General features: G+C 41.1%; 2 protein-coding genes across 3 annotated transcripts; both read left to right on the forward strand.

The window, feature by feature from the left end:
* Positions 1 to 564: 564 nt before the first annotated feature.
* Positions 565 to 14586, forward strand: LOC129832468 (E3 ubiquitin-protein ligase RNF169-like). Of its 2 annotated transcripts, XM_055896553.1 has the most exons (6): positions 566 to 1363; positions 1953 to 2023; positions 7056 to 7145; positions 7255 to 7364; positions 7588 to 7690; positions 11022 to 14586. In XM_055896553.1, the coding sequence occupies exons 1-6, from the start codon at positions 976 to 978 to the stop codon at positions 12246 to 12248; spliced, it is 1989 nt and encodes a 662-aa protein (XP_055752528.1). In that variant the 5' UTR covers positions 566 to 975; the 3' UTR covers positions 12249 to 14586. The 2 variants fall into 2 exon arrangements, with proteins under 2 accessions (XP_055752529.1, XP_055752528.1); XM_055896554.1 differs by lacking the exon at positions 7056 to 7145 and having other exon boundaries at positions 565 to 1363.
* A 3258-nt stretch (positions 14587 to 17844) lies between these two features.
* Positions 17845 to 26249, forward strand: LOC129832469 (signal peptidase complex subunit 2-like). Its single transcript, XM_055896555.1, has 5 exons — positions 17845 to 18049; positions 22813 to 22896; positions 23017 to 23176; positions 24604 to 24739; positions 24923 to 26249. Exons 1-5 carry the CDS (start codon positions 18011 to 18013, stop codon positions 25107 to 25109), a joined length of 606 nt encoding a protein of 201 aa, XP_055752530.1. The 5' UTR covers positions 17845 to 18010; the 3' UTR covers positions 25110 to 26249.
* Positions 26250 to 26653: the final 404 nt, after the last annotated feature.

Raw genomic sequence — 26653 nt, forward strand, 5'->3', positions numbered from 1 at the left:
TAGGCTACCTGACGATTTGATTGACAATTTTCATATTTCAGTTAGGCCTAGTTTGGGTGGCTACTGGCTATATGCCTAAAGATGAGCAGCTGTAAAATCGCACTACCTTCATTATTAGGCGATGAAGATGTAACATATTCTGGCAAATTTATTACGTTAGTTGTGAGAAAGAACAGGGCTTAAAGGCTGGCAGCTTGAACTAGCACTCTGCAGGCAGGCACGGTGCGGGCATTAAGAACATCCAATCCTGCAACCTCTGCTATAAGTAGTCTGCATGATTTTGCTTGCTCTGGACTCCAGAGAAGTCACATAATATATCCCTACTTGATATTGGCTGCTAGCATGAATGAGTGTCAGCTCCAAATGCAGGTGTAAAACGCAGTTTATTTCTGTAGCCTAGCTTGCGTTTTGAAAATGCATCACGGTTTATGGCGGTAATGACAGGCTATACATTTGGGAAGCAATTGTGCGCGCATGTTCGCATCTGCAGACGCGAGTGCATGCGCGGAGGTCACACGTTTTTTTGCTACTCCCTTTTGAGGGGCGCTGGTAAAAGTTTGAATACGTGAAAGTGGTAACATTTGGGTTGGATATAGTAATGGTAGGCTACAGTATTTATTGCAATCTTCAATTTTGACTGGAATTGTGTTGGTCATTGTTAGTAAGTGCATAATTTATTCCAGTTCAAAATAGTTACGCAAAATACTTTACTCATCATATTGTTCTGCTTACCTCTTTTTATTGTAATAATTGCTTAACAAGTTCCTGATCGCGGTAGTGGGACATTTCTTTTGTTTTGAGCACTAAAGGTATGTGCATGGATCAATGAACTATGTAGACCAGACTCAGCTGATATTACACTGGTATCTATGGAACCACCCCCTTACGAAGATCGGAACTGACAATGGTTTTCAATTGTAAACGGCCTGAGTAACTTATCTTCATTTATCCACCATCTTTGGTAGGGAAAGACCAATGAAAATGGCGGCGACAGGGTCTGCCAGATCCACTAGTGGATTAGGGCAAAAATACAAAGCCAGGCCCGCCGATATGCTGAACACTCGGACACATTCGCAGCTGCTAACCCTGGACGAGGCAAGGTGTCCGGTTTGTTCGGAGATTTTATTGGAGCCCGTAACTATGCCATGTAGCCACTCGGTGTGTCTGCACTGTTTCAAGCGGACTGTGGAATTCACCAGTTTGTGCTGTCCCCTCTGCCGACTGCGAGTATCCAGCTGGGCCCGTAAACAGTCCCGGGAGAAAAGCCTAGTGAACATCGAACTTTGGGAAATTGTTCGAAAGAGTTATCCACAACGATGCAAGAGGAGAATGGAGCAGAGAGACAGTGAGACTAGTGGAGAAGGTATGCTTTTTGGACAACAATTCCATTTTAGGCTGTTCTGTAAGGTACATACATTTGTGTATGCCGTGAGGATTTTGTCCAGTGTTATTAATTTGTTTCCTTGTAAGGCTACCTGCCATTATGATCACGAACACAATGTAGGAAAGCATATTGGCTTTTATTCGCGGCATAAAAAACATTTTATCGCGGCAAACATTTCAACTGACAGTGGTAACAATTATGTTACTTTTTTTTACAATGATATAATTAGGAATTAGAACGGTTTCTCGTACATTGTAACACATTCTATTCAACTCGGGGCTATGCGTTCTTCCGTACGCGCCTTGGATGGTCATTCCATAGAACCAATAGGCTATTGTACAAGGCTGGAGAGAGAACAAGACCAGTCAGTAATGATATACTATTCTAAGCATAGAAACTTTGGCTGTGACTTGCCCAGACTTGGGGCTGGGGTGTTTTTCAATGTAATATGTTACGGAATTTTGTGAGTACCTGTTCTATCCAATGGTTCCTAAACCTTTTTGACCCAGCTCTTGTTTTGAGAAAATTTTAGTGATTTTTGATAACTTAAATGTTTTATTTTTCTCAGAGATTTTCAGCTCGCCTGCTCAGGTATCCAAATCTGGAGAGATCCGACTGGAGTATGGAAAGCAAGTAAAGGTAATATGGATTATTATAAACTGGGTGGTTTGAGCCTTGGATGCAGAAAGATGTGGTATATCATACCATATACCATGGGTATGACACAACATTTATTTTACTGCTCCAATTACGTTGGTAACCCATTTATAATAGCAATAAGTCATCGGGGTGGGGGGTTGTGATAAGTAACCAATATACCATGGCTGAGGACTGTGTCCTAGCTCTCCACGTTGAGTCATGCGTATGAACAGCCCTTAGCCATTGTATATTGGCCATATACCACACCCCCAGGCCTTATTTCTTTTTAACATTTTCTTTTTAACATGCTATTTACAGAAGTGTTGTTGTACAATGCCCCTAAACCCATCAAAAGTATATAGTATCCAAGATGGCATAGTAGTCAGACGTCCTTTGTCCTCGTCGTGTCCCGTGTGTGTGTGTATATGTGTATATATATATATATATATTTTCTTCGCATATCTTTTTATATATTTTTTTTCTAAAAACTCAACTTCAAAGCACTCTCCTGCAACCCGCCTCACCAATTACAAAATAAAATAAAAAAGTACTTTTCACCTTAAATCTGAAATCCACAACAGAAACTAGCCAAAAGTTAGCCAGTTCACTGTTAGTATTCAGCTAACCACGATTGGCGGTCATCAGCTATCCTTTAGCTCGAAAAGCTATCGCCAGTTTTGTACAACGCGACTCAGACCAGAGCATACCAGACCTATTTTTCTCTCCATATCCCCGGATCTCTACCGCAAGCTCTGGACATTTACACCTGGATCTTGCAGCTAGCTAGCTGCTATCCGAGTGATTATTGGCTAACATTGGTCCCAGAGAACACATCAATTATTCCGGAGCTAGGCAGCTGAAGAGTTCCATCAGCCACTCCTCGGCTACAATCTCCTATCCGGACCCGTTTTACTGCCGATGCAGAGCCCCACTGGGCCTTCACGACTGGACTACCGACGTTATCTGCCCGAGGGAGTTATCCAACTGGTCGCGACGTAACCTGAACGCCCATCTGTGGCCCGCTAATCGTTAGCAGCCGATAAGACAGCTATCTGAATAGGTCGGCAATTTTCTTGGGCCACTATAACTAACTATTTTGCCAATTGGATTGGTCCCCTCTACCACACGGAACGCCACTAATCTATCGATGGAAATGCAGGAGGTGGCTAAAAACAGACCTCCATCTTCTGCCAGCTTGCTACCCATGGCCCGGCTAGATGTCTGAATCGCCGTGACCCCAACCAACCTCACTACTCACTGGACCCTTATGATCACTCGACTAAGCATGCCTCTCAATGTCAATATGCCTTGTCCATTGCTATTCTGGTTAGTGTTTATTGGCTTATTTCACTGTAGAGCCTCTAGCCCTGCTCATTATACCTTATTCAACCCACCCACACATGCGATGACATCACCTGGTTTCAATGATGTTTCTAGAGACAATCTCTCATCATCACTCAATGCCTAGGTTTACCTCCACTGTATTCACATCCTACCAAACCTTTGTCTGTACATTATACCTTGAAGCTATTTTATCGCCCCCAGAAACCTGCTCCTTTTACTCTCTGTTCCGGACGTCCTAGACGACCAATTATCATAGCTTTTAGCCGTACCCTTATACTACTCCTCCTCTGGTGATGTAGAGGTGAATCCAGGCCCTGCAGTGCCTAGCTCCACTCCTATTCCCCAGGCGCTCTCTTTTGATGACTTCCGTAATAGCCTTGGTTTCATGCATATTAACATTAGAAGCCTCTTCCCTACGTTTGTTTTATTCACTGATTTAGCACACACTGCCAACCTGGATGTCCTAGCCGTGTCTGAATCCTGGCTCAGGAAGACCACTTAAAACTCTGAAATCTCCATCCTTAACTACAACATTTTCAGACAAGATAGAACGGCCAAAGGGGGCGGTGTTGCAATCTACTGCAGAGATAGCCTGCAGAGTTCTGTCCTATTATCCAGGTCTGTTCCCAAACAATTTGAACTTCTACTTTTAAAAATCCACCTCTCTAAAAACAAGTCTCTCACTGTTGCCGCCTGCTATAGACTATGCTCTGGACACCATATGTGAACAGATTGCCCCACATCTATCTTTAGAGCTCGTGCTGCTAGGTGACCTAAACTGGGACATGCTTAACACCCCAGCCATCCTACAATCTAAGCTTGATGCTCTCAATCTCACACAAATTATCAATGAACCTACCAAGTACCACCCCAAATCCGTAAACACGGGCACCCTCATAGATATAATCCTAACCAACTTGCCCTCCAAATACACCTCTGCTGTTTTCAACCAAGATCTCAGCGATCACTGCCTCATTGCCTGCATCCGTAATGGGTTAGCGGTCAAACGCTCCCTGTAACACTTCAGCGAGCAGGCCTTTCTAAACGAGCTGGCCCGGGTATCCTGGAAGGATATTGACCTCATCCCGTCAGTAGAGGATGCCTGTTTTTATTTTTTTATGCATTCCTCACCATCTTAAATAAACATGCCCCATTCAAGACATTTATAACCAGGAACAGACATAGCCCTTGGTTCACTCCAGACCTGACTGCCCTTAACCAGCACAAAAACATCCTATGGCGTTCTGCATTAGCATCGAACAGCCCCCGTGATATGCAACTTTTCAGGGAAGTTAGAAACCAATATACAAAGGCAGTTAGAAAAGCAAAGGCTAGCTTTTTCAAGCAGAAATTTGCTTCCTGCAACACAAACTCAAAGTTTTGGGACACTGTAAAGTCCATGGAGAATAAGAACACCTCCTCCCAGCTGCCCACTGCACTGAGGATAGGAAACTCTGTCACCACCGATAAATCCACTATAATTGAGAATTTCAATAAGCATGTTTCTATGGCTGGCTATGCTTTCCACCTGGCTACCTCTACCCAGGTCAACAGCACTGCACCCCCCCAGCAACTCGCCCAAGCCTTTCCCATTTCTCCCTCTCCCAAATCCAGTCAGCTGATGTTCTGAAAGAGCTGCAAAATCTGGACCCCTACAAATCAGCCGGGCTAGACAATCTGGACCCTTTCTTTCTACAATTATCTGCCGCAATTGTTGCAACCGCTATTACTAGCCTGTTCAACCTCTCTTTCGTGTCGTCTGAGATTCCCAAAGATTGGAAAGCAGCTGCGGTCATCCCCCTCTTCAAAGGGGGGGACACTCTTGACCCAAACTGCTACTGACCTATATCTATTCTACCCTGCCTTTCTAAAGTCTTCTAAAACCAAGTCAACAGATTTAGCGACCATTTCGAATCCCACCGCACCTTCTCCGCTATGCAATCTGGTTTCAGAACTGGTCATGGGTGCACCTCAGCCACGCTCAAGGTCCTAAACAATATCTTAACCGCCATCGGTAAGAAACAATACTGTCCAGCCGTATTAATTGACCTGGCCAAGGCTTTCGACTCTGTCAATCACCACATCCTCATCGGCAGACTCGATAGCCTTGGTTTCTCAAATGATTGCCTCGCCTGGTTTACCAACTACTTCTCTGATAGAGTTCAGTGTGTCAAATCGGAGGGCCTGTTGTCCGGGCCTCTGGCAGTCTCTATGGGGGTGCCACAGGGTTCAATTCTTGGGCCGACTCTCTTCTCTGTATACATCAATGATGTCGCTCTTGCTGCTGGTGATTCTCTGATCTCTACGCAGACGACACCATTCTGTATACTTCTGGCCCTTCTTTTGGACACTGTGTTAACAACCCTCCAGACGAGCTTCCATGCCATACAACTCTCCTTCCATGGCCTCCAATTGCTCTTAAATACAAGTAAAACTAAATGCATGCTCTTCAACCGATCGCTGCCTGCACCTGCCCGCCTGTCCAGCATCACTACTCTGGACGGTTCTGACTTAGAATATGTGGACAACTACAAATACCTAGGTGTTTGGTTAGACTGTTAACTCTCCTTCCAGACTCACATCAAACATCTCCAATCCAAAGTTAAATCTACAATTGGCTTCCTATTTCGCAACAAAGCATCCTTCACTCATGCTGTCAAACATACCTTCGTAAAACTGACCATCGTACCGATCCTCGACTTCGATGTCATTTACAAAATAGCCTCCAATACCCTACTCAATAAATTGGATGCAGTCTATCACAGTGCCATCCGTTTTGTCACCAAAGCCCCATATACTACCCACCACTGCGACCTGTACGCTCCTGTTGGCTGGCCCTCGCTTCATACTCGTCGCCAAACCCACTGGTTCCAGGTCATCTACAAGACCCTGCTAGGTAAAGTTCCCCCTTATCTCAGCTCGCTGGTCACCATAGCAACACCCACCTGTAGCACGCTCTCCAGCAGGTATATCTCTCTGGTCACCCCCAAAACCAATTCTTCCTTTGGCCGCCTCTCCTTCCAGTTCTCTGCTGCCAATGACTGGAACGAGCTACAAAAATCTCTGAAACTGGAAACACTTATCTCCCTCACTAGCTTTAAGCACCATCTGTCAGAGCAGCTCATAGATTACTGCACCTGAACAGAGCCCATCTATAATTTAGCCCAAACAACTACCTCTTCCCCTACTGTATTTATTTTGCTCCTTTGCACCCCATTATTTCTATTTCTACTTTGCACATTCTTCCACTGCAAATCTACCATTCCAGTGTTTTACTTGCTATATTGTATTTACCTCGGCACCGTGGCCTTTTTTTGCCTTTACCTCATTTGCTCACATTGTATATAGACTTATTTTTCAACTGTATTATTGACTGTATGTTTGTTTTACTCTGTGTTGTTGTATGTGTCGAGCTGCTTTGCTTTATCTTGGCCAGGTCGAAATTGTAAAGGAGAACTTGTTCTCAACTAGCCTACTTGGTTAAATAAAGGTGGGGGGGAAAGAGAGAACTATGTGTTTGAGACTTAAATTAGAGAACATTTTAATACATTGATATCATCTTATTCCTATTCTCGTATTCCATAGTTGTAGATGGGCACACAACACATTGATTTTAAACAACCACAGGTCATGTGAATGATCCCTTGGGTTCAGTTACTATCAGTAAGAAGGAATTTTTATTTTTCAGTTACCAATGAATGAAGAGAAAGAGGGGAGGAGGAAAGTCCTCCACAACAGAAAAGAGGAATGTGGAACTCTCAAGCACTTTCAAGATCCTGTTAGTTTTATCTTGTAACAATCATATGAATAGCTTGTTGAATAGATTGCTCCTATTGGTATGCCAACACATTGATGAATAAGTGTAAACATGAAGCCTTTTCTTCCAGTACTTTGGTTTGCTGTCAGACTCGGAGAATGAAGAACCCGTTGGGAAGAGAACCAGAAATGTGTCTGCATTTGTTAGAAGAACAAAGACCTCGGCAGACTTCACAAGAGAGTACTGAAATCTCCTTGCTTCTATTATCAATGTTTTTTTTTGTTTTTTTTTTACGTTGAAGGTTGCTTGTAAACTTGAATAATCATGTTGCTCACATTTACTTAATGCTGCCGTATTGATTCTTTGCACACATACATTTTCAAAGCCATTGAACGATTGATGTTACATTGAATGTTTTTTTCTACTTATATTCAGTTATTTACTTAGTCCACTTTTCCCTCAGTGGTCTACAGACGAATGTGGTGCAGCGAAGCCAGAGCTGTACCGATACAGAGGAGGGAAGGCGAAAAATGAGGGTGTCTACTCATCTTCCTGGACTGGACAAGGTATAAAGTTGGGCTTTTAAAGGAAGATTTTATTCCCTAAAATGGTCGGAGTTGTTTATTTCTGAAATGCTTAAAAGGTCCCGAACAGTCATTATGGTTCCCATGTAAAATAGCCTTTTGAGTGACTATAATACTGTATCACTCATATTTTTGGGTAATAGAAAAGCTCAAAATTGTAGACATTCTTTTCTATCATGGCTAATTTCTCTCATGGCTTACTACCAGGAAGTTTGAGAAGAAGCTGAGTGGGCTGGGAGTTTATATTCATGAGCTTGTCTTGACTGACAGCTCTTTAATACTCCTACGTCAAGAAACTTTGATGCAAACAACATTGAAATTGGCGTGTCTTTTTTGATGCGGTTCGTAGCAGCACAAACCAATGTGCTGACATGACGACTGCGTCAGTTTTGAACGACCCCCCCCCCACCCCTTTGTTCCATGCTGGCTGAAGAGCTAGCTTGCCAGTAACTAGCGAACACCAGACACCAGATGAAAGGGGAGACCTAAGTATCTTTGCTATATATGAATAGTTTAAACTTGTAATATTTGCTGACACCCTACAGTGAAATTTTGGCACCAGTAGAGTAGCTATCTAGCTACAGTGCCTTCAGAAAGTATTCACACTCAACTTTTTCATCATTTTGTGTTACAGCCTGAATTTAAAATTGTTTAAATTGAGATTTTGTGTCACTGGCCTAAAGTGCATAACGGAAGTATTCCGACATCTCAACTTTTTCCACATTTTGTTACGTTACTGCCTAATTCTAAAATGTATTAAATTAATGTTTTTCCTTATCAATCTGCACAGAACACCCCATAGTGAGAAAGTGAAAATGTGTTTTTTAGAAATTGTAGCAAGTTAATAAAAAACCATAACTTATTTACATAAGTATTCAGACCCTTTGCTATGAGACTCGCAATTTAGCTCAGGTTCATCCCGTTTCCATTGATCGTCATTGAGATGTTTCTACAACTTGGAGTCCACCTGTGGTAAATTCTATTGATTGGACGTGATTTGGGTAGGTACACACCTGTCTCTATAAGGTCCCACAGTTGACCGTGCATGTCAGAGCAAAAACCAAGCTATGAGGTCAAAGGAATTGTCCGTAGAGCTCCCAGACAGGATTGTGTCGAGCCACAGATCTGGGGAAGTGTACCAAAACATATTAATTATTGAAGGTCCCAAAGAACAGTGTGGCCTCCAAGCCTGCCGCCCGGCCAAAATGAGTAATCAGGGAAGAAGGGCCTTGGTCAGAGAGGTGCCCAAGAACCCAATGGTCACTCTGACAGAGTTCCTCTGTAGAAATGGGAGAACCTTCCAGAAGGACAACCATCTCTGCAGCACTCCACCAATCAGGCCTTTATGGTAGAGTGGCCAGACGGAAGCCACTCCTCAGTAAAAGGCACATGACAGCCCACTTGGAGTTTACCAAAAGGCACCTAAAGGACTCTCAGACCATGAGAAACAAGATTCTCAGGTCTGATGAAACCAAGATTGAACTCTGGCCTGAATGACAAGTGTCACATCTGGAGGAAACCTGGCACCATCCCTATGGTGAAGCATGGTGGTGGCAGCATCATGCTGTGGGGATGTAACATTGTAGTTACTCCATAATACTAACCTAAATGAGAGTGAAAAGAAGTAAGCCTGTACAGAATAAAAGTATTCCAAAACATGCATCCTGTTTGCAATAAGGCATTAAAGTAAAAGTGCTAAAAGTATGGCAGAGAAATGAACATTATGTCCTGAATACAAAGCATTATGTTTGGGGCAAATCCAAAACAACACATCACTTCATAATTTTCTAGTATGGGGGTGGCTGCATCATGTTACGGGTATGCTTATCATCGTCAAGGACTAGGGCGTTTTTTAGGATAAAAAGAAATGGAATAGAGCTAAGCACAGACAAAATATTATAGGAAAACCTGGTTGTCTGCTTTCCAACAATTTACTACAATAACCTAAAACACAAGGCCAAATACACTGGAGTTGCTTACCAAGACGATCCTGAGTGGCTTTGTTACATTTTTACTTAAATAGGCTTGAAAACTATGGCAAGACTTGAAAATGGCTGTCTAGCAATGATCAACAACCATTTTGAATTATTTTAAAAGAATGTGCAAATATTGTACAATCCAGGTGTGCAAAGCTCTTAGCAAATTACAGCTGTGAGGTAAGTCTAAGACATTTTGAGTTCAGTCCAGGGGTAAGAATACTTTCTGAAGGCACTGTATGCAAACCACGCCCCTCCGCAAACTTGCCTTCTCCGCTGTTGGTTACAAGGCGGTACATATTTAAATTAGGTAAGATAATCTCATAGTTAGGGTGATGTCCAATGTTTCCTCTAAGCTGTGTGTGTGCACAGGACTGCAGGGCAGAAGAAATGCCAGGCCGCGCAGAGGGGAAAGAGATTGAACTTCACTGAGTTCACCCCATTAGTTTGCAATATATAGATCAATGTTTTTTTTCTGTGATCAAATCAACATTATCAGTCCCTTTTCAATGCAACAAACCAAATCTAACTTTCCTAAGATTGAGTCTGTGATTTTGTTGCAGGCATAGCCAGAGTGCAATGCAGTACAATTCGCCCGGGTAGCCCATGAGGGGTTTTTCAATAACCTGCAAGTGAATGAATGCGCTTTTCAGATCAGAGCTGCGCATGTGAACATGTATTGATATTGTTTGCTAGTTAGCGAGTTACTAGCCCAGGTGTAGGTCAGCAATGGGGAGTTACTGCTTCCGACAAGAGCACAAAACGTGTAGGCAACATTTTAAGCTGTCTTTAAAAAGGGGCAGGGTTGTATTTTGAGACAGGCTTGAATATGCAAATAAGCCAATAGGCAGAGGGGTAGCCTACAGTGTCTAATTCTCTGTATGGTAATAATAATACATTTTATTTTGTAAAGTGGTTTCTTGCATCATACAACACAATGCAATTTACACTCGCCTATTTGGCTCATGGTGTTAGACTAAGTAAAAAATCATACATTTATGTCAAACCCTTGTTAAAATGTTTTTGAAAGTGTTATGAAATGTAGGCCTGTAATTTGCTCCGTGCCCCAAAAACTTTGGGGGAACATTGGTGATGTCACCCTATCATTTAATAATCCTGCCTTCTTGAATCTAAGTGTTTGACAGGGGATGGGACCAGTAACTTTATGATCAAACTTGATCAATGTAGAAGCAACAGTAATTTTTTTGTGCTTTGGTCATCATACATTGATCTGGTTTCATCAAAATCATCAAATTTCATGAAAAGTATGATTTTGACTTCATGACCTTTTAAAACATTGCTCTTCCTTTTTTTGTTGGTTTGTTGTCTCTGTACAGGCAAGTATTGCTCTCAGCTACAATGCAGGAATCCTTCTGTCCTCTGAGAACAGCCGATCTCTTTCGGCACCCATAATTGTCCAAGACAAGAGGCATAGCTGGCGAGGCGTCATCATGGCTTCATCAACACCTTTTATGGTCCCCCAGTCGAAACAGGAGAGGTCCGTTAGCCCTGAGAGCAATGACAGTATCTCTGAGGAGCTGAATCACTTCAAGCCAATAGTGTGCTCGCCGTGCACCCCACCAAAGCGACTACCCGACGGGCGAGTGATGGAACCCACAATTGTGAAGTCCACCCCACGGAACTTATTCCGCAGGCTGGAGAGGCCCACCAGCTATGAAGCCAGCCCTACTATCCTCCAGAAATGGAAGCAGATAGAGGTGGACCGTCAGTCTGTCAAAGTGACCTCAAAGGGCACCTTGACCAGCCCCATAAACGTGGACCTTGTTTTCAAACCAAGCCCTGTAGAGAAGGATGGCAAGCCCTGCAGCTGCGCTCTAGCAGCAAATAAGGGAGAAGAACACTTGGGTAGGTGTGATAAGACTGATTCCTCTGGGCAAGAGAATGAAATAACTTGTATACATAATACACAAAGACTGATATTTTACCAGACCATTGGAGAGACAGCCCTCCATCAAAAACAGTTCACAAAGTTTCATACTCCGTTTGTACCTTTAAACAGTGAGGAGACTGTAACAGAGTGTGGGGTTTCTTCGGAGTCTGTGGTGATACCTGTATCACATTGTGGACCAACTTCAATTAATCAAAATCCAACCTTAGTCCCACACAATATAAATGACAGTGTTAGGGGTTGCAATCTTAAATCAAAGGACTCACAGGATCAGAGAAAATATTTGGACAATAGAAACTGTGCCCAGAACAAACCTACCTCAAGGAGGGGTAAGAAGAGGAGGCAGAAGACCAAACACCTGGAAGAGACAGAGTCTGGACTCAAGAGGCCAAGATCCCAGAGCCAATATGGTTTCAATATAGATTGTGCACAGGCTGACCTGTACATTCAACAGGTACAGCAAGAGAGTGAGGATAGAGAGCTAGCGTTGAATCTTCAAAGACAGTTTGACAGGGAACAGCAACAAGTAGACAAGCAAAAGACCAGTTTTGACAAGTACTTTCTCCGGTCCTGCAGTGAAAACAGAATCGTATGCAATCCACGTAGATCAGGAAGAATTTCCAAAAGGAATGAGCACTTTTATTGCAATTATTAAATGGTTATTCTTGTGCTTTTTTTAAATAATAAAAATCTGCCAACTTCTTGCATACAAGAACTATACTGTTTTTACTGACCATGTTCCAAATTCAGTGCTTTTAAAGACGAACTTATATTTAGTTTCTACGAACATGATTTTGCTGAACATTATTATTTTCTTCTCGTTTGCAGTTACTCGTGGCAAAATGTACAAACACTACATCCTATATTTCTGCAGTTCATGCACTGAGAAAAAACGAAATGATTCACGGCATGAGGTTGTGTTGATTCATACTGTGCAGACAATTGAAAATCTTTGTGTTCAGGGTCATGTATGATTCTGATTCTAGCTCAGCCAAGGATGTGGACACAAGATCTAGCGCTATTACTTTCTCAGACCCTTCATTCAGATTCCCATTAACCCAGAAGAGTAACATCCTATTGATTATTTCATGTTCCACATGTTCCTTTCTGCACCAACGATGCACCTAGCACCTTTGTGATGTTTTGGGAAACACTTGTAACATCTTCGTGCATTAGGAATGATGCATTGTTAAAACACTCGTAAAATGTAAGTTCCATTACAGTGACATCTTGCCCAGTTTATATCCTTGGCTCAGCTAAAATATTTTGCACACAGACAGTGTCCATTGGCACCTCAATCGCTCTGTATCTCATTGCCTTTTATAGCTGAATTTATTTGACATAATTTGGTTTTAGTTGAAGGTATATTCAGCGATGTGGTTTTACCATGAACAGCTGGGTGTCTTGTGACAGAGTTGCACAGATTATCAAATTTAAGTCATATTGATTTGTGTCTGTCAATGTTAGACAGTATTTGCCTGAGTAGTGGTTAACATTGCAGAAACCCCATCAATAAGATGTAATGATCTGACAATCTGGGCAGAAAAATTGCATTGCAGGCAGCCTGAAACGTGTGGGTGTTGAGGTGTACAGCCGCTCACACTTTTCGGTTGCACTGCAGCTTCTGGCCATGTCAGATTGTTGAGTTAAAGGATCAGTGTGGACAGGTTAAATATATGCAATATGTGTAAACTGCTGAAAACTATTACAGTAATATTGGAAAGGGGTACAATAATGTTTTTTGGAGGATATTTTTCTGATCAAATTCAATACCGGTATGTATTTTCTGTCAATCGTATGCCCACACTTCTACCTCAACCCTCACTGTTGGGATTTTGCATTTTTCTCAAATGATTTATGCCCTCTTATTGACTACTACAAACTAAAATGGATCTGCATGTGTATGGTACAACTTTACAAAGATGTAGCACTGCCAAAGCTTATAGTTTTGATCTATATTAATTATAGGTTATAGTATGGTGGTAATTAGGACAACTGTTTTATGCAATATTTCTATTGGAGAATCCACGTTAATATATTTCATCAGCATTGTTATTTTTCTAATCTTTGAGTTGTAGTTACTATATTGTTTGAGACGCTTATTCAAAGGGCTATTATTTTATCTGAGAAATGTCTTTCCATATTCTATTTGATTCTTGTTTTCTTGAAGATGTATATTCTTCCAATGGCATATGCCAAAAATATTAGCTTTAATGTCATTACTACTTAAATGTTTAAGTATAAGATATTGCAATATTAATATGCACATTAGGGACACATACTTGTATAGTTTTTTTTACATAGTTTAAATAATCAGATGCATATTTTAGTATTGGAGGGGAAGTTGGTGCCAAATGGAAATAGGTTAGTGCCAAATGGCTGATTTCTGTCGACTGTGTCATACATCTGCAGTTTTGTTTACTTTCTTGACTTAAAGATTAGGTTATTGATTCTTTATAGTAATCAGAATGTACCACTTGTATAGCCTACATGATTAATTGACAGCGCTGTACTTTGAAGGAAACAACTTGTTTGGATCATGTCCATTCACATTCTGAAGGAACTGTGAAACACAACCCATTCAAACGCAACTGAGACCTGAAAGACATTTTCATTCAAGCTCGTCTCGTTTTAACTTTCATTTGAAGTATGTAAAGAGGTTGGCACATACAATTGAAGTCAGAAGTTTTTACATACACCTTAGCCAAATACATTTAAACTCAGTTTGTCACAATTCTTGACATTTAATCCAAGTAAAAAGTCCCTGTCTTAGGTCAGTTAGCGCACCACTTTATTTTAAGAATGTGAAATGTCAGAATAATAGTAGAGAGAATTATTTATTTCAGCTTTTATTTCTTTCATCACATCCCCAGTGGGTCAGAAGTTGACATACTAATTGAGTGTATTTAGTAGCATTGCCTTTGCCTTGTTTTGGGTAGCCTTCCACAAGCTTCCCACAATAAATTGGGTAAATTTTGGCCCATTCCTCCTGACAGAGCTGGTGTAACTGAATCAGGTTTGTAGGCCTCCTTGCTCGCACACGCTTTTTCAGTTCTGCCCACAAACGTTCTATAGTATTGAGGGCAGGGCTTTGTGATGGACACTCCAATACCTTGACTTTGTTGTTCTTAAAACATTTTGCCACAACTTTGGAAGTATGCTTGGGTCATTGTCCATTTGGAAGACCCATTTGCGACCACGCTTTAACTTCCTGACTGATGTCTTGAGATGTTGCTTCAATATATCCACAAAATGTTCCTTTCTCATGATGCTATTTATTTTGGGAAGTGCACCGGTCCCTCCTGCAGCAAAGCACCCCCACAACATGATGCTGCCACCCCCGCGCTCCACGGTTGGAATGGTGTTCTTCGGCTTGCAGGTCTCCCCCTTTTTCCTCCAAACATAATGATGGTCATTATGGTCAAACAGTTCTATTTTTGTTTCATCAGACCAGAGGACATTTCTCCAAAAAGTTCAATCTTTGTCCCCATGTGCAGTTGCAAACCGTAGCATGGCTTTTTTATGGCGGTTTTGAGCATTAAGCAGCTGCTTCTTCCTTGCTGAGCGGCCTTTCAGGTTATGTCGATATAGGACTCGTTTTACTGTGGATATAGATACTTTTGTACCTGTTTCCTCCAGCATCTTCACAAGGTCCTTTGCTATTGTTCTGGGATTACTTTGCGCACCAAAGTACGTTCATCTCTAGGAGACACAATGCATCTCCTTGAGTGGTATGATGGCTGCGTGGTCCCAGGGTGTTTATACTTGCGTACTATTTTTTGTACAGATGAATGTGGTACCTTCAGGCGTTTGGAAATTGCTCCCAAGGATAAACCAGACTTGTGGAGGTCTAAAATATTTTTTCTGAGGTCTTGGCTGATTTCTTTTGATTTTCCCATGATGTCAAGCAAAGAGGCACTGAGTTTGAAGGTAGGCCTTGAAATACATCAACAGGTACACCTCCAATTGACTCAAATGATGTCAATTAGCCTATCAGAAGCTTCTAAAGCCATGACATAATTTTCTGGATTTTCCCAAGCTGTTTAAAGACACTAAGTTTACTGTGCATGTAAACTTCTGACCCACTGGAATTGTGATTCAGTGAAATAATCTGTAAACAAATGTTGGAAAAATTAATTTTGTCATGCACAAAGTAGATGTCCTAACTGACTTGCCAAAACTACAGTTTGTTATCAACTTAGAAATTTGTAGAGTGGTTGAAAAATGAGTTTGAATGACTTTAGGCTTCAACTGTATATTATTCTGTATGTTTATTTTCTCCAGTATCTGGTATTGAAATGTTTGAATGCTGAATGTCTTACCAAGACATTGATTTGACCACTCAACACAATGACAGGATTGATAATATAATATTACAGTCATTGATTTGCATTGGAGGTCATACATAAATTCCCCAAAATGTAAATAAATATTAGTTATTATATTTTCAAATCATTCATTTGGACATTTGAACTTCAGTTTCCAGCTAAATTCAATAAATCTTACTGTCTTTAAGCTGCTAATTTTCTTGTAGCTATAACTAGGGCCATGCTTTTTAGTACATTTTTTGTTTTGTTGGCACTTTACATTTAATAGTATTTCCAGCAATGTCTACTAGCCTTGATGCAGGTATAAAACCCTAGGACATGTTTTAATTGACACAAGTTGTTTCCCATCAATCACTACAGTTGTGTATTTGGTGGGGATGATGACCTAAACCAGGGGAGGCATTGCTCTGCAAATCTTAATTGCACAACACCTAAGAGCAACTCCCTCCAAGTACATCTAAGGCACTGCATCTCAGTGCGAGAGGCATCACTACAGACCCTGGTTCAATTCCAGGCTGTATCACAACAGGACGTGATTGGGAGTCCCATAGGGCGGCGCACAAATGGCCCAGTGTCGTTAGGGTTTGGCCGGGGTAGACCGTCATTGTAAATAAGAATTTGGTCTTAACTGACTTGCCTAGTTAAATAAAGGTTAAAAAAACATTGGGACCCTAGGACCCCCGGGCCATTACTACACTAACAATTATATGCCATAGAAAACACTTAAAGGGTGACTGCACTTCCTGATTTGGCATTGCTTTTCATCAATGCACATTAAGGAATGCTACCGGGCATGACTGAAGGCAAACAAGAGTTGTGGTTTGATTTGGGTGTGTCTTTTCCATTCAATCACAACAAACAAGGGCAGTATTGAGTACATCGAGTTAGCAAAACTAGCTTAGGTAAACAAAGTTTTGAAGTTAAGGACTTCTCTGCTCATGACTGACTTGCCATCTCAAGATGGTCAACTAATTCAGTTCTATGTGTAGGCTAAAGCCTGCTCTGACTTAGTGTTTAGTCATGCTGACAGCACCTAGTTAGCATTGCCTGGTGATAACTGTAGCTGGCTATCATATCTGTAACAAAAATATAAATGCAACAATTTCAAAGATTTTACTGAGTAACAGAACCTATAAGGAAATCTGTCAATTGAAATTAATTAATTAGGCCCTGATCTATGGATTTCACATAACTGGGCAGGGGTGCAGCCATGGGTGGGCCTTGGATGGCATAGGCCCGCCCACTTGGCAGCCAGGCCTACCCACTGGGGAAATCCATAGATTAGGGCCTAATTAATTAATTTCAAATCCTTCAATGAACTGTAACTCAGTAAAATCTTTGAAATTATTGCATGTTGCATTTATATTTTTGTTCTGTATACATACTAGACAGAGAAATATCTATATTCCCCCCCCCCCCAATTTCATCTTGAAAACTAAAATTATATTTTTGGTCTTAATTTAAGGTTGGGGTTCAAATCAGGTTTTAAGAAGATAAATTGTCGATGTGGGCAGGGTTTATGACTTTGCGGCTTGCCCAGATTGTTAACGAACATGTGAGCTGGGCGAGCTAAAATGAGGGGCTTCGATTTATCTGGCACGCATGCCCATTTCAAAGCCCACGGTGAAATCACCTCATAACAAAAGTGACTTAATTAAGCACGTGGAGTAATGTGTAGGATTATGTATATTCACATGCAGATGTGATTGCTTTTGATTTTTTTTTTAAATGCGAAGATATATTTTATGGAACTGAGATCTTGTCTGTTTCTGGTTGATGGACCATGCTGCCTTGTTAACAACATGACCGAGCTGCGCAGATTACTGTTCGGTTTACAAAGAGTGCTCCTCCCTCAGCACTTTTGCCCGTTCATGTCACGGGCCAATGCCGGTGCCCCGCGGTTCTGCATAATCGCATCCGACCATTGATTCCCCATTCTTTGTTTGAACCGTGGGGGTCAATAAAAACACTCAAAATCGCTTCCGTAAACGTACGTCGTTCCTAGTTAGTTTGGTTGGCTGCAAAAAAATATGATTTTAGCCAATCACATTGTTCCAGGTCACCCACAGCAAATGTACAGGAAGGAAAGATGGCAGCCAGAAATGGGAAGAATGGTCTACTTGAGAAAGTAAGAATTATATTACACTAATTCTTGCTACACCGACTTTGTTCATTTTATAAGACACAGAGATCGGAAATTAAACCTGTCATGCTTGGGTATTTTTCAATAGTTGACCGCCTAGCCAATATTGTATTACGCCACGACAGGCATGTCTACTAGTAACAGACAGACCGTTCATTTTGAGTTTAAGCTAACATTAACGGTAATTAGCAAGCTAGTTTTACTTTCTTGAAGGGAGTAACGGAATTGGCTATCCAAATAACGTGGGCTGTAGCGGTAACGTTGTTTGTATGTTCTAATTTCAAGAGCAACGCAGATCTGCTTTGAAGTGAGGGAAGCTTGTTGAGCAGCTAGCTAACTTGGATACGCTATGGCTAGCCTAGCATGCTAATGTCCAATATTATTCCTCGTTGTTGGCTTCCCAGATGTTAACACTACGCGCTGGATAGTTAGCTAGGAAACTATAGGTAACATATGCTGACAAACTTCACTAGATGTAAATTTATAGTGACTAGCTACAGGAACTAGATAACCAGTAATTCTATACTGCAGCAAGCAACAATTTAACCGTACTATCTTGGATTGCATTCATTGTAACAGTGCAATTGTTTAACAATTGGAGCCTGGTATTAACTTCTTCTCTTTTTTTTGCCTGGAAACCCGACGTTCAATTGCATTGAATTCTACTTTACCAGTTGGTCCTTTTGGCGGTAGGAATGTGAGACCATATATCCACTGGAAAGTAGTGCTGAGCAATAAGTCATTTTTTTTATTTTTAGGTCGGTTCGGTTACCCCCCCCCCCCTATATTAATGTAAAACAAACAAACATTTGAGAATATTAAGGGGAATTCCGAAGCCAGAAATCATGTGTATATATATATATATATATATATATATATATATATATATCTATCTATATATCTATATCTCTATATATATAAAATACACAAAAAGCATTCCAGGTGAATCTGGTTGAGAATGGCAAGTGTGCAAAGCTGCCATCAAGGCAAAGGGTGGCTACTTTGATGAATATTAAACACTTTTTTGGGGTAACTAACCTAGTTCTTAACATGATTTCTCTCATCAATGATTCAATTTCTCTCTAGAAAAGGCCCATTGGGCTCACACACAAAACACACACTAATGGAATTAAAGTTTTTGAACAGATGTTTAATATCTGGGGGGCAAAAAATATATTGGTTAATCGCTCAGTACTACAGGAAAGTATAATTACATAAACTTTTGAAAGCACTGGTATTGCCGAAAGATTTATCACCTGAAGCATGCGCTCAAGATAAAAATGCATGCACGAGAGGCATGCATACTTGGTGAATTTGTGCGCGTGAATATGGTTCTGCGCATGCTTCAGGTGATGGAAATCTGAACACACTACCAGTTCTATGAGAAGTAGATGTAATTATACTTTCCTTTGGATATATTCTCACATTCCTAAATATTATTTTATTCAACATTCTAGCTTGTAGAGTTTGAGAATTTTCCTGTTTTTAAATACTCATATCTGCCTGACATAGAATGCAATTCAACGTCAGGTTTCCAGGCATTTTATAATGTATGACCCGAGAGATTATCTAAATATGTTGTGATTATCAAACTTGCATTTTAGGACTGGATGAATGAGTGTCAGTGAAAATGTAGCTAGGCTATATGTAAAGGTCTAAAGCCGTGTTCACATTGGCAGTTTGAAGTAGAGATGCACGTTTTTTTGGTGAACATATCGGAATGTGTAAAACCGATGGCAAAGCTGACGTGCATACCTAATATAACCAATTACCGTCAGTCACACAATTAGTTAGATTACACACAAATAGACTTTATTTAAGTTTCACATGATCTGTGTGTGTATGTATTTGTGGATATACCTGTGCCGAAAGGTCCCAGAGTCTGCAACACCACCAAGCAAGCAGCCCCATGAATACCAAGGAGCTCTCCAAACAGGGCAGGGACAAAGTTGTGGAGAAGTACAGATCAGGGTTGGGTTATTTAAAAAAAATCTGAAACTTTGAACATCCCACAGAGCACCATTAAATCCATTATTAAAATATGGAAATAATATGGCACCACAACAAACCTGCCAAGGGACTGATGTCTACCAAAACTCATGGACCAGGCAAGAAGGGCATTAATCAGAGGCAACAAAGAGACCAAAGATGACCCTGAAGGAGCTGCAAAGCTCCACAGCGGAGATTGGAGTATCTGTCCATAGGACCACTTTAAGCTGTACACTCCACAGAGCTGGGTTTTATGGAAGCGTGACAAAAAAAAAAAGCAAACACATTTGGTGTTTGCCAAAAGGCATGTGGGAGACTCCTCAAACATATAGAAGAAGGTACTCTGGTCAGATAAGACTAAAATTGAGCTTTTTGGCAATCAAGGAAAACTGTCTGGCGCAAACCCAACACCTCTCGTCACCCCGAGAACAACCTCCCCACAGTGAAGCGTTTTGGCAACATCATGCTGTGGGGATGTTTTTCTTCGGCAGGGACTAGGAAACTGGTCAGAATTGAAGGCATGATGGATGGTGCTAAATACAGGCTAATTCTCGAGGGGAAACCTGTTTGTCTTCCAGAGATTTGAGACTGGGATGGAGGTTCACCTTCCAGCAGGACAATGAGCCTAAGCATACTGCTTAAGCAACACTCGAGTGGTTTAAGGGGAAACATTTAAATGTCCTGCAATGGCCAAGTCAAAGCCCAAGCCCAGATCACAATCGGCCACGAACGATGTGTTGGTAATAAAGCATAATTTGTTCGACCGCAACTTCTGGCGTAGCTAGCTTTAACTTGGTACCTAGCTAACACCAATACAACCAGCCTGAAAACAATAACCAGTAGAAACTGCAGTCATTTTCATTATTCTTAGCAATGATTTAGGAATCCTTGTAAGTATTAGCTAGGTTTCCACTTGTTGTTCGCCTATTGAAATTGAACTTCAGTTCATGAAAATAAATAGCTAGCCAGCTACTTAATCCTATTGACCAAAGCTAATGTTATAAGCAGCCAGCTGGATTCATCTGGCTAGTGATGCTCGACCGGACCGGGTTATGTGTTGTGAAGCTAGCCACAATAAGGATTAGGCACAATAGTGGAATTTGTGTTTTACCTTCAAAATAAAAGTATGCCATTGACAGTGTTACAAAATAATACAAATAGTAGAATTATGCCATATTTTTATTTTGAAGGCTAACTACAAAGTCCACTGTTGTGGCTAATCCTTATTGTGGATAGCTTCACATAGAGGGTCCGAACACCGTTAATCAAAACTGGATTATAAATTAGGGTTATTTTAGAGGATGACATCTAGCTATATAGTTAGCTAACTATAGCTACTGAAACAGATTGTCGTTTTGGGGGAAGAACATTGTTTGCATCCATGAGCTAGCTAGCTTTTTAAATTAGTATGTGTCGTGCTGTCATATTCAGGTCTTGATTGACACGTCAAATAGTGTTATTTGACACGTTAAAGAGTTTTTTTTTTTTTTACACGCAAAGACCCAAACGGCGTTCCATAGAAATCCTGGTTGAGAATGAAACGACTGAACTAATGAACAACAAAACAGCACAGCAAATAAGTAAAATAAATTGGTTTTGATTATGTTTTACTGGTAATAAGGACATATGTAAATTCCAACTAAATAACTTTTTGTTGTTGTGTGTAACCTTTTATTTAGCTAGGCAAGTCAGTTAACAAATTCTTATTTATAATGACGGCCTACCCGGCCAAACCCGGACGACGCTGGGCCAATTGTGCGCCGTCCTATAGGACTCCCAATCACGGCCGGATGTGATACAGCCTGGTATCGAACCAGGGACTGTAGTGATGCCTCTTGCACTGAGATGCAGTGCCTTAGACGTGTGTGTTAACTATTTAACTGTACTAGAATGCATAAAAGGGTGCTAAAATTTTAAGTATTCTTTTTTTTTTTGGCATGGAAAATATTAGATATCGGTATCGGCTAAAAATCAGTGCATCATTAGTTTGAAGTGACTCAAAATCTATTGATTTGCATGTCCGATTCAAATCTTTTAGTTTTCATGCAGTCTGAACAGCCACAAGGCACATGGAATCTGACCTGATTCCTGGCCATGTGACTTGTCTATATTTGCCCTCAAGTGGTTTTTAGACTGTTATTCAGCATAACTTGTTGCTTGCTAGCTACTCTGACTTTTTGTCAAGAACATGTGGTAGCTAACAAGCTAGTTAATTGTTTACAAACAAATATAGTGCATGTGCTAGAAAGCAAAACAGCTACCTAAGCTAGGACTCGTTTTGAAAGTTGGATCATCTTATATCCATCCTTTGGCTTTGTGTTGTTATCCTATGATTTTGAACATTCAAAGCAAATGGGAAAAGTCCATGGCAGGCATTGTCACCTTAGCATGCTACATAACTTCCTGAGTGATAGGAAGCACAAACACCACCACCAATCAGCCTACACCAATGCGCACGCACACACACACCCCTCATTACTATGACAACTAGCATAGCCTTGTCAGCAAATGACTGCTGTCTAAACAAACACACACACACACACACACACATCTGATTTGGTCACTTGTAAACTTGATGTTTGTACAGTCAGTCCAAAATAGATTAGAAAAACAAAACTGATTTTGAGCATTAAGGCCTGCAGTGTGAACAAGGCATAATTGTCATCTAACATGCCCCTGCAATAGGAGTTTGTTGCAGGAGGAGGAAACTGTCAAGAACTGTGTTGCTCATACTATTGACCGTTGTCATTTGTTTTCAGTGGAGGATTGATGAGAAACCTGTGAAGATTGACAAATGGGATGGTGCGGCTGTCAAGAATTCTCTTGATGATGCAGCGAAGAAGGTTTGCATATAGTACAATGAGGGGGAAATGTACACACAGACAAATTAGCTGATTTCCAGTCTCTTGTATGGTTTTGACATTTTACATCTGTTATGATCATATTCTTCCAACATTCATCAGGTGCTCTTGGAGAAGTATGGTTATGCCGAGAACTTCAATCTCGTAGATGGACGTCTCCTCATTTGCACAATCTCCTGCCTCTTCGCCATCGTAGCTTTAATTTGGGACTTCCTTCATCCATTCCCTGACTCCAAGCCAGTCCTGGCAATCTGTGTCATATCATATCCTTTTAAGGGGGAAAAAATAATGAAACTACTGCTTTGTCACAATAGAAAACATGCGTAAAGATGGCATGAGTGCCTACAGTTTGAGGTAATTTATTACTACGACCACCGCCATGATTCCTCGTCACACTTACCACTGTACAATACGCCCCATCTACATGATCCAACTAAAGTTAGCAAATATTAATTGTGGGAAGTGTGTGGAGGAATAATGGCAGTGTTGATTGTGCTAAATTATGTCAAACTGTGCCATCGTTGTGTACGGTAACTTTATTTTATGTCATTTAATTTCTACATTCCATTGGTGTAATGCAATCCTAACATGCCTTATTTCTTTTAGAAAACAATTCATCTAACTGTGGATATTGCTTTAAAGGCCTCTACAGTTTATTTATTTTATGTCCATTTGTGCATTTTGACATTTACAGACTGATGATAACATGTTTTTGATGGGTTATCATTACCCAAATTTACATTATCACGGCTTACATGCTGACCACACCGCTCACGTGTGGTCCACACTCCAGTCCAGTTGGTAGTGGTAATGCACCACTGCCACTATGCGGTTGGTTGCCAACCACCATATAAATTCCGAATTAGATGCCTGAAGGAGGAGAGAGAACCAGAAACAAACTTGTACCCTTTAATCTGTGGATTAATTGTGCATTTCAGGTAAAATAACAACCCAATGTTTATATCCCAGGACAAATTAGCTAGCAACAGCAAGCTAAATTGCCATAATGTTTAATGCTTTTCAACCTGTCCCAAATGTGGGTGGACAAAATGAACATGTGTGCAATATCACACGTGGACATGTGCGCGGTCTGGTCAGCATGTTAGTAACTTAATTGTTCTTCTCAAAAATGTCCGTTATGGGCCTCCCGGGTGGCGCAGTGGTCTAGGGCACTGCATCGCAGTGCTAACTGCGCCACCAGAGTCTCTGGGTTCGCGCCCAGGCTCTGTCGCAGCCGGCCGCGACCGGGAGGTCCGTGGGGCGACGCACAATTGGGCTAGCGTCGTCCGGGTTAGGGTGGGTTTGGCCGGTAGGGATTTCCTTGTCGCATCGCGCTCCAGCGACTCCTGTGGCGGGCTGGGCGCAGTGCGCGCTAACCAAGGGGGCCAGGTGCACGGTGTTTCCTCCGACACGGCTGGCTTCCGGGTTGGAGGCGCGCTGTGTTAAAGAAGCAGTGCTGCTTGGTTGGGTTGTGCCTCGGAGGACGCATGGCTTTCGACCTTCGTCTCTCCCGAGCCCGTACGGGAGTTGTAGCGATGAGACAAGATAGTAATTACTAGCGATTGGATACCACGAAAATTGGGGAGAAAAGGGGATACAATTTTTTAAAAAAAATAAAAAAATATTGAAATATGTCCGTTATTGGATTCTGGAATTTATATATCCATGTTTTCCCTAACTGGATCCTTACGTATTTCATAATGATGGGCTTTCTAACCTTATACACCTCCTACCAAGAAAAGAACATCTTCCTCGTTTCTGTCCAGAAAGATCCCGCAGGCATGGACCTTGACCACACCTGGCAGCTTTCATCTAGTCTGAAAAGGTACTTTTTGGGGGGGGATGGTTTACCTTTTGTGCTTGGTTCTATCACATTTTCTGGGAGATGATGCCTGGTAATGTTTTTCATTTACCTTGATATTGAAAAGTCCTGCCCAGCAAATTTGTTTGCTTGTTTTAATTTTCAAGTGTTAACAGTGTGTGGTGTTGTGACTTCTACTCTCTGCAGGTTTGATGACCAGTACACACTAAGAGTGTCCTTCACAGATGGAAAGTCCAAACACACACGGGAGCAAGAGATCACAAAGTCTGTGGGGGCTTTCTTTGACGGGAACGGAACGCTGGTCATGGACCAGTTTGAAAAGTGTGTGTCGAAACTCCATAATACCTTGGCTACTGAAAAGAAGACAAAATAATAATGATCAGACCTTTACAATGCTGCACCACACTGGCATGAACTGCAGTAGAGCACACTGGTATTGTACAATCCTGGGTGCATTTGGATTAGTTATTGGTTGTTATAAAAGTCTGCACGCCAGCATTTGTTGTCTATTGTTATAATTGTCCAATAAATTTGAGGGTTGTCATTATATTCCCCCCCCCCATATGTTTACCTTGAAACAAGTTTCATCTAGACATTGCTTTGAGGACCCTTAGGACAACTTAACAAAACTTGAGTGGTGCAAAAAAAAAAAAAAAAAAAAAGCATCTTCCTTGAATGGCTGTTAAAAATTAAGAGATTGGTCTTCTTTGACTTTTCTTCCCCACATTTTATGCTTTAGGACAAAGCCTTACTTAATGCGTGCAGTGAATGACCGGATCATTTTTGTTGGAAATTATGTTAAATTGTCCCGAAAGCCTTATTCAACTACTGTCCTTTTAAAAGCTTTGCAATTCTACATGTATTTTTTTTTATGGATTTTGTTACCATAAGGCTTTAAAGGGCAAAATAAATTATCTGGAGGGACTGTATCCATACATTTCGTAGTGTCGCCACCATGCCTCTCTTCAGTACATGGTTTGTTGGAATCCGTTTAGGCGGAACTGCCACGTCCTTTTGCGATATTACAACAAAGACATTACTTCGAACAATGTATCTTTTTTTTCTCCGGATATTGCACATCACTGCATGTGTGAAAGCACAGCAGAGTATGTACTGCAATTAAATGTTTCATTATGTTGCTGGATGCTCATCTCCTTTTGAAAAACAATAAAAGGACCTCAGGGGTGACCAGTAGCGCTGTTTCACCTTTTGCGGCTCTCCGCTTTAAAGCAGGGTTAATTGTTTTGGATGTACATGTTTTTGTCAACGGTTTGAAAATGAAGTGATATTGATCAGTTATCCTCACTCAAGAGTGCATGACCATTTTAGAGACTTAATTTATATTGTGAACGTTGGATGATATTCCTGGCTAGTTAATTTCTCTGTAGTATGACTTTAAAAAGTGAGTGCTACAGCGACTTTGCCATTTTTGTCCGTAGGTTTTTTGGCTTTAGCAACCTTATTGTACGTACCTGTTCATTTAAGTTTCAAATAAAGTTAGAAGGCATTTTTACATTGTCTACTTTTTTTGTTCTGTGTTTCAATGTGTAGGAGTGCTGATCTGGGCTTGTATCCAGTGTTAAAGAGTAGAAAATTGCTCGTAAGTGCTGAGAGTAGAGATGTTTCACTCTTAAGGGGTAAAAATGAAAGCTATGCATGAAGCTTTAAGTCGAGTCCCACCTAGTCGACAGATATTTAGGAGACCTCGTGAGCTGTCTTAACCAGTTATGAGTTACCAGCAGGTGTCTTGATAAAAAGGCAGCAAGTCAGTGGTTCCTGTGCCACAGACAGGACGTTTCTTTGGAGTTGTTGAAAGAATGTTTTATTTCTATGTGATCAACCCATAAATGATCTAGACCTACATGCAACAGTAGGCCTATCTCTTGCGGGTTTGACAATGATTTCACTCACGCGTAA

This window comes from Salvelinus fontinalis, chromosome 33 (genome assembly GCF_029448725.1).
Source record: "Salvelinus fontinalis isolate EN_2023a chromosome 33, ASM2944872v1, whole genome shotgun sequence".
Classification (NCBI taxonomy): domain Eukaryota; kingdom Metazoa; phylum Chordata; class Actinopteri; order Salmoniformes; family Salmonidae; genus Salvelinus; species Salvelinus fontinalis.

Coding starts and splice junctions, on each gene's coding strand:
- LOC129832468 (XM_055896553.1), top strand. CDS start 976: ATGAAAATGGCGGCGACAGGGTCTGCCAGATCCACTAGTGGATTAGGG. Junction 7,146..7,254: donor TCAAGCACTTTCAAGATCCT/GTTAGTTTTATC, acceptor CTTTTCTTCCAG/TACTTTGGTTTGCTGTCAGA. Junction 7,691..11,021: donor ATCTTCCTGGACTGGACAAG/GTATAAAGTTGG, acceptor GTCTCTGTACAG/GCAAGTATTGCTCTCAGCTA.
- LOC129832469 (XM_055896555.1), top strand. CDS start 18,011: ATGGCAGCCAGAAATGGGAAGAATGGTCTACTTGAGAAA. Junction 22,897..23,016: donor TTGATGATGCAGCGAAGAAG/GTTTGCATATAG, acceptor AACATTCATCAG/GTGCTCTTGGAGAAGTATGG. Junction 24,740..24,922: donor CTTTCATCTAGTCTGAAAAG/GTACTTTTTGGG, acceptor TACTCTCTGCAG/GTTTGATGACCAGTACACAC.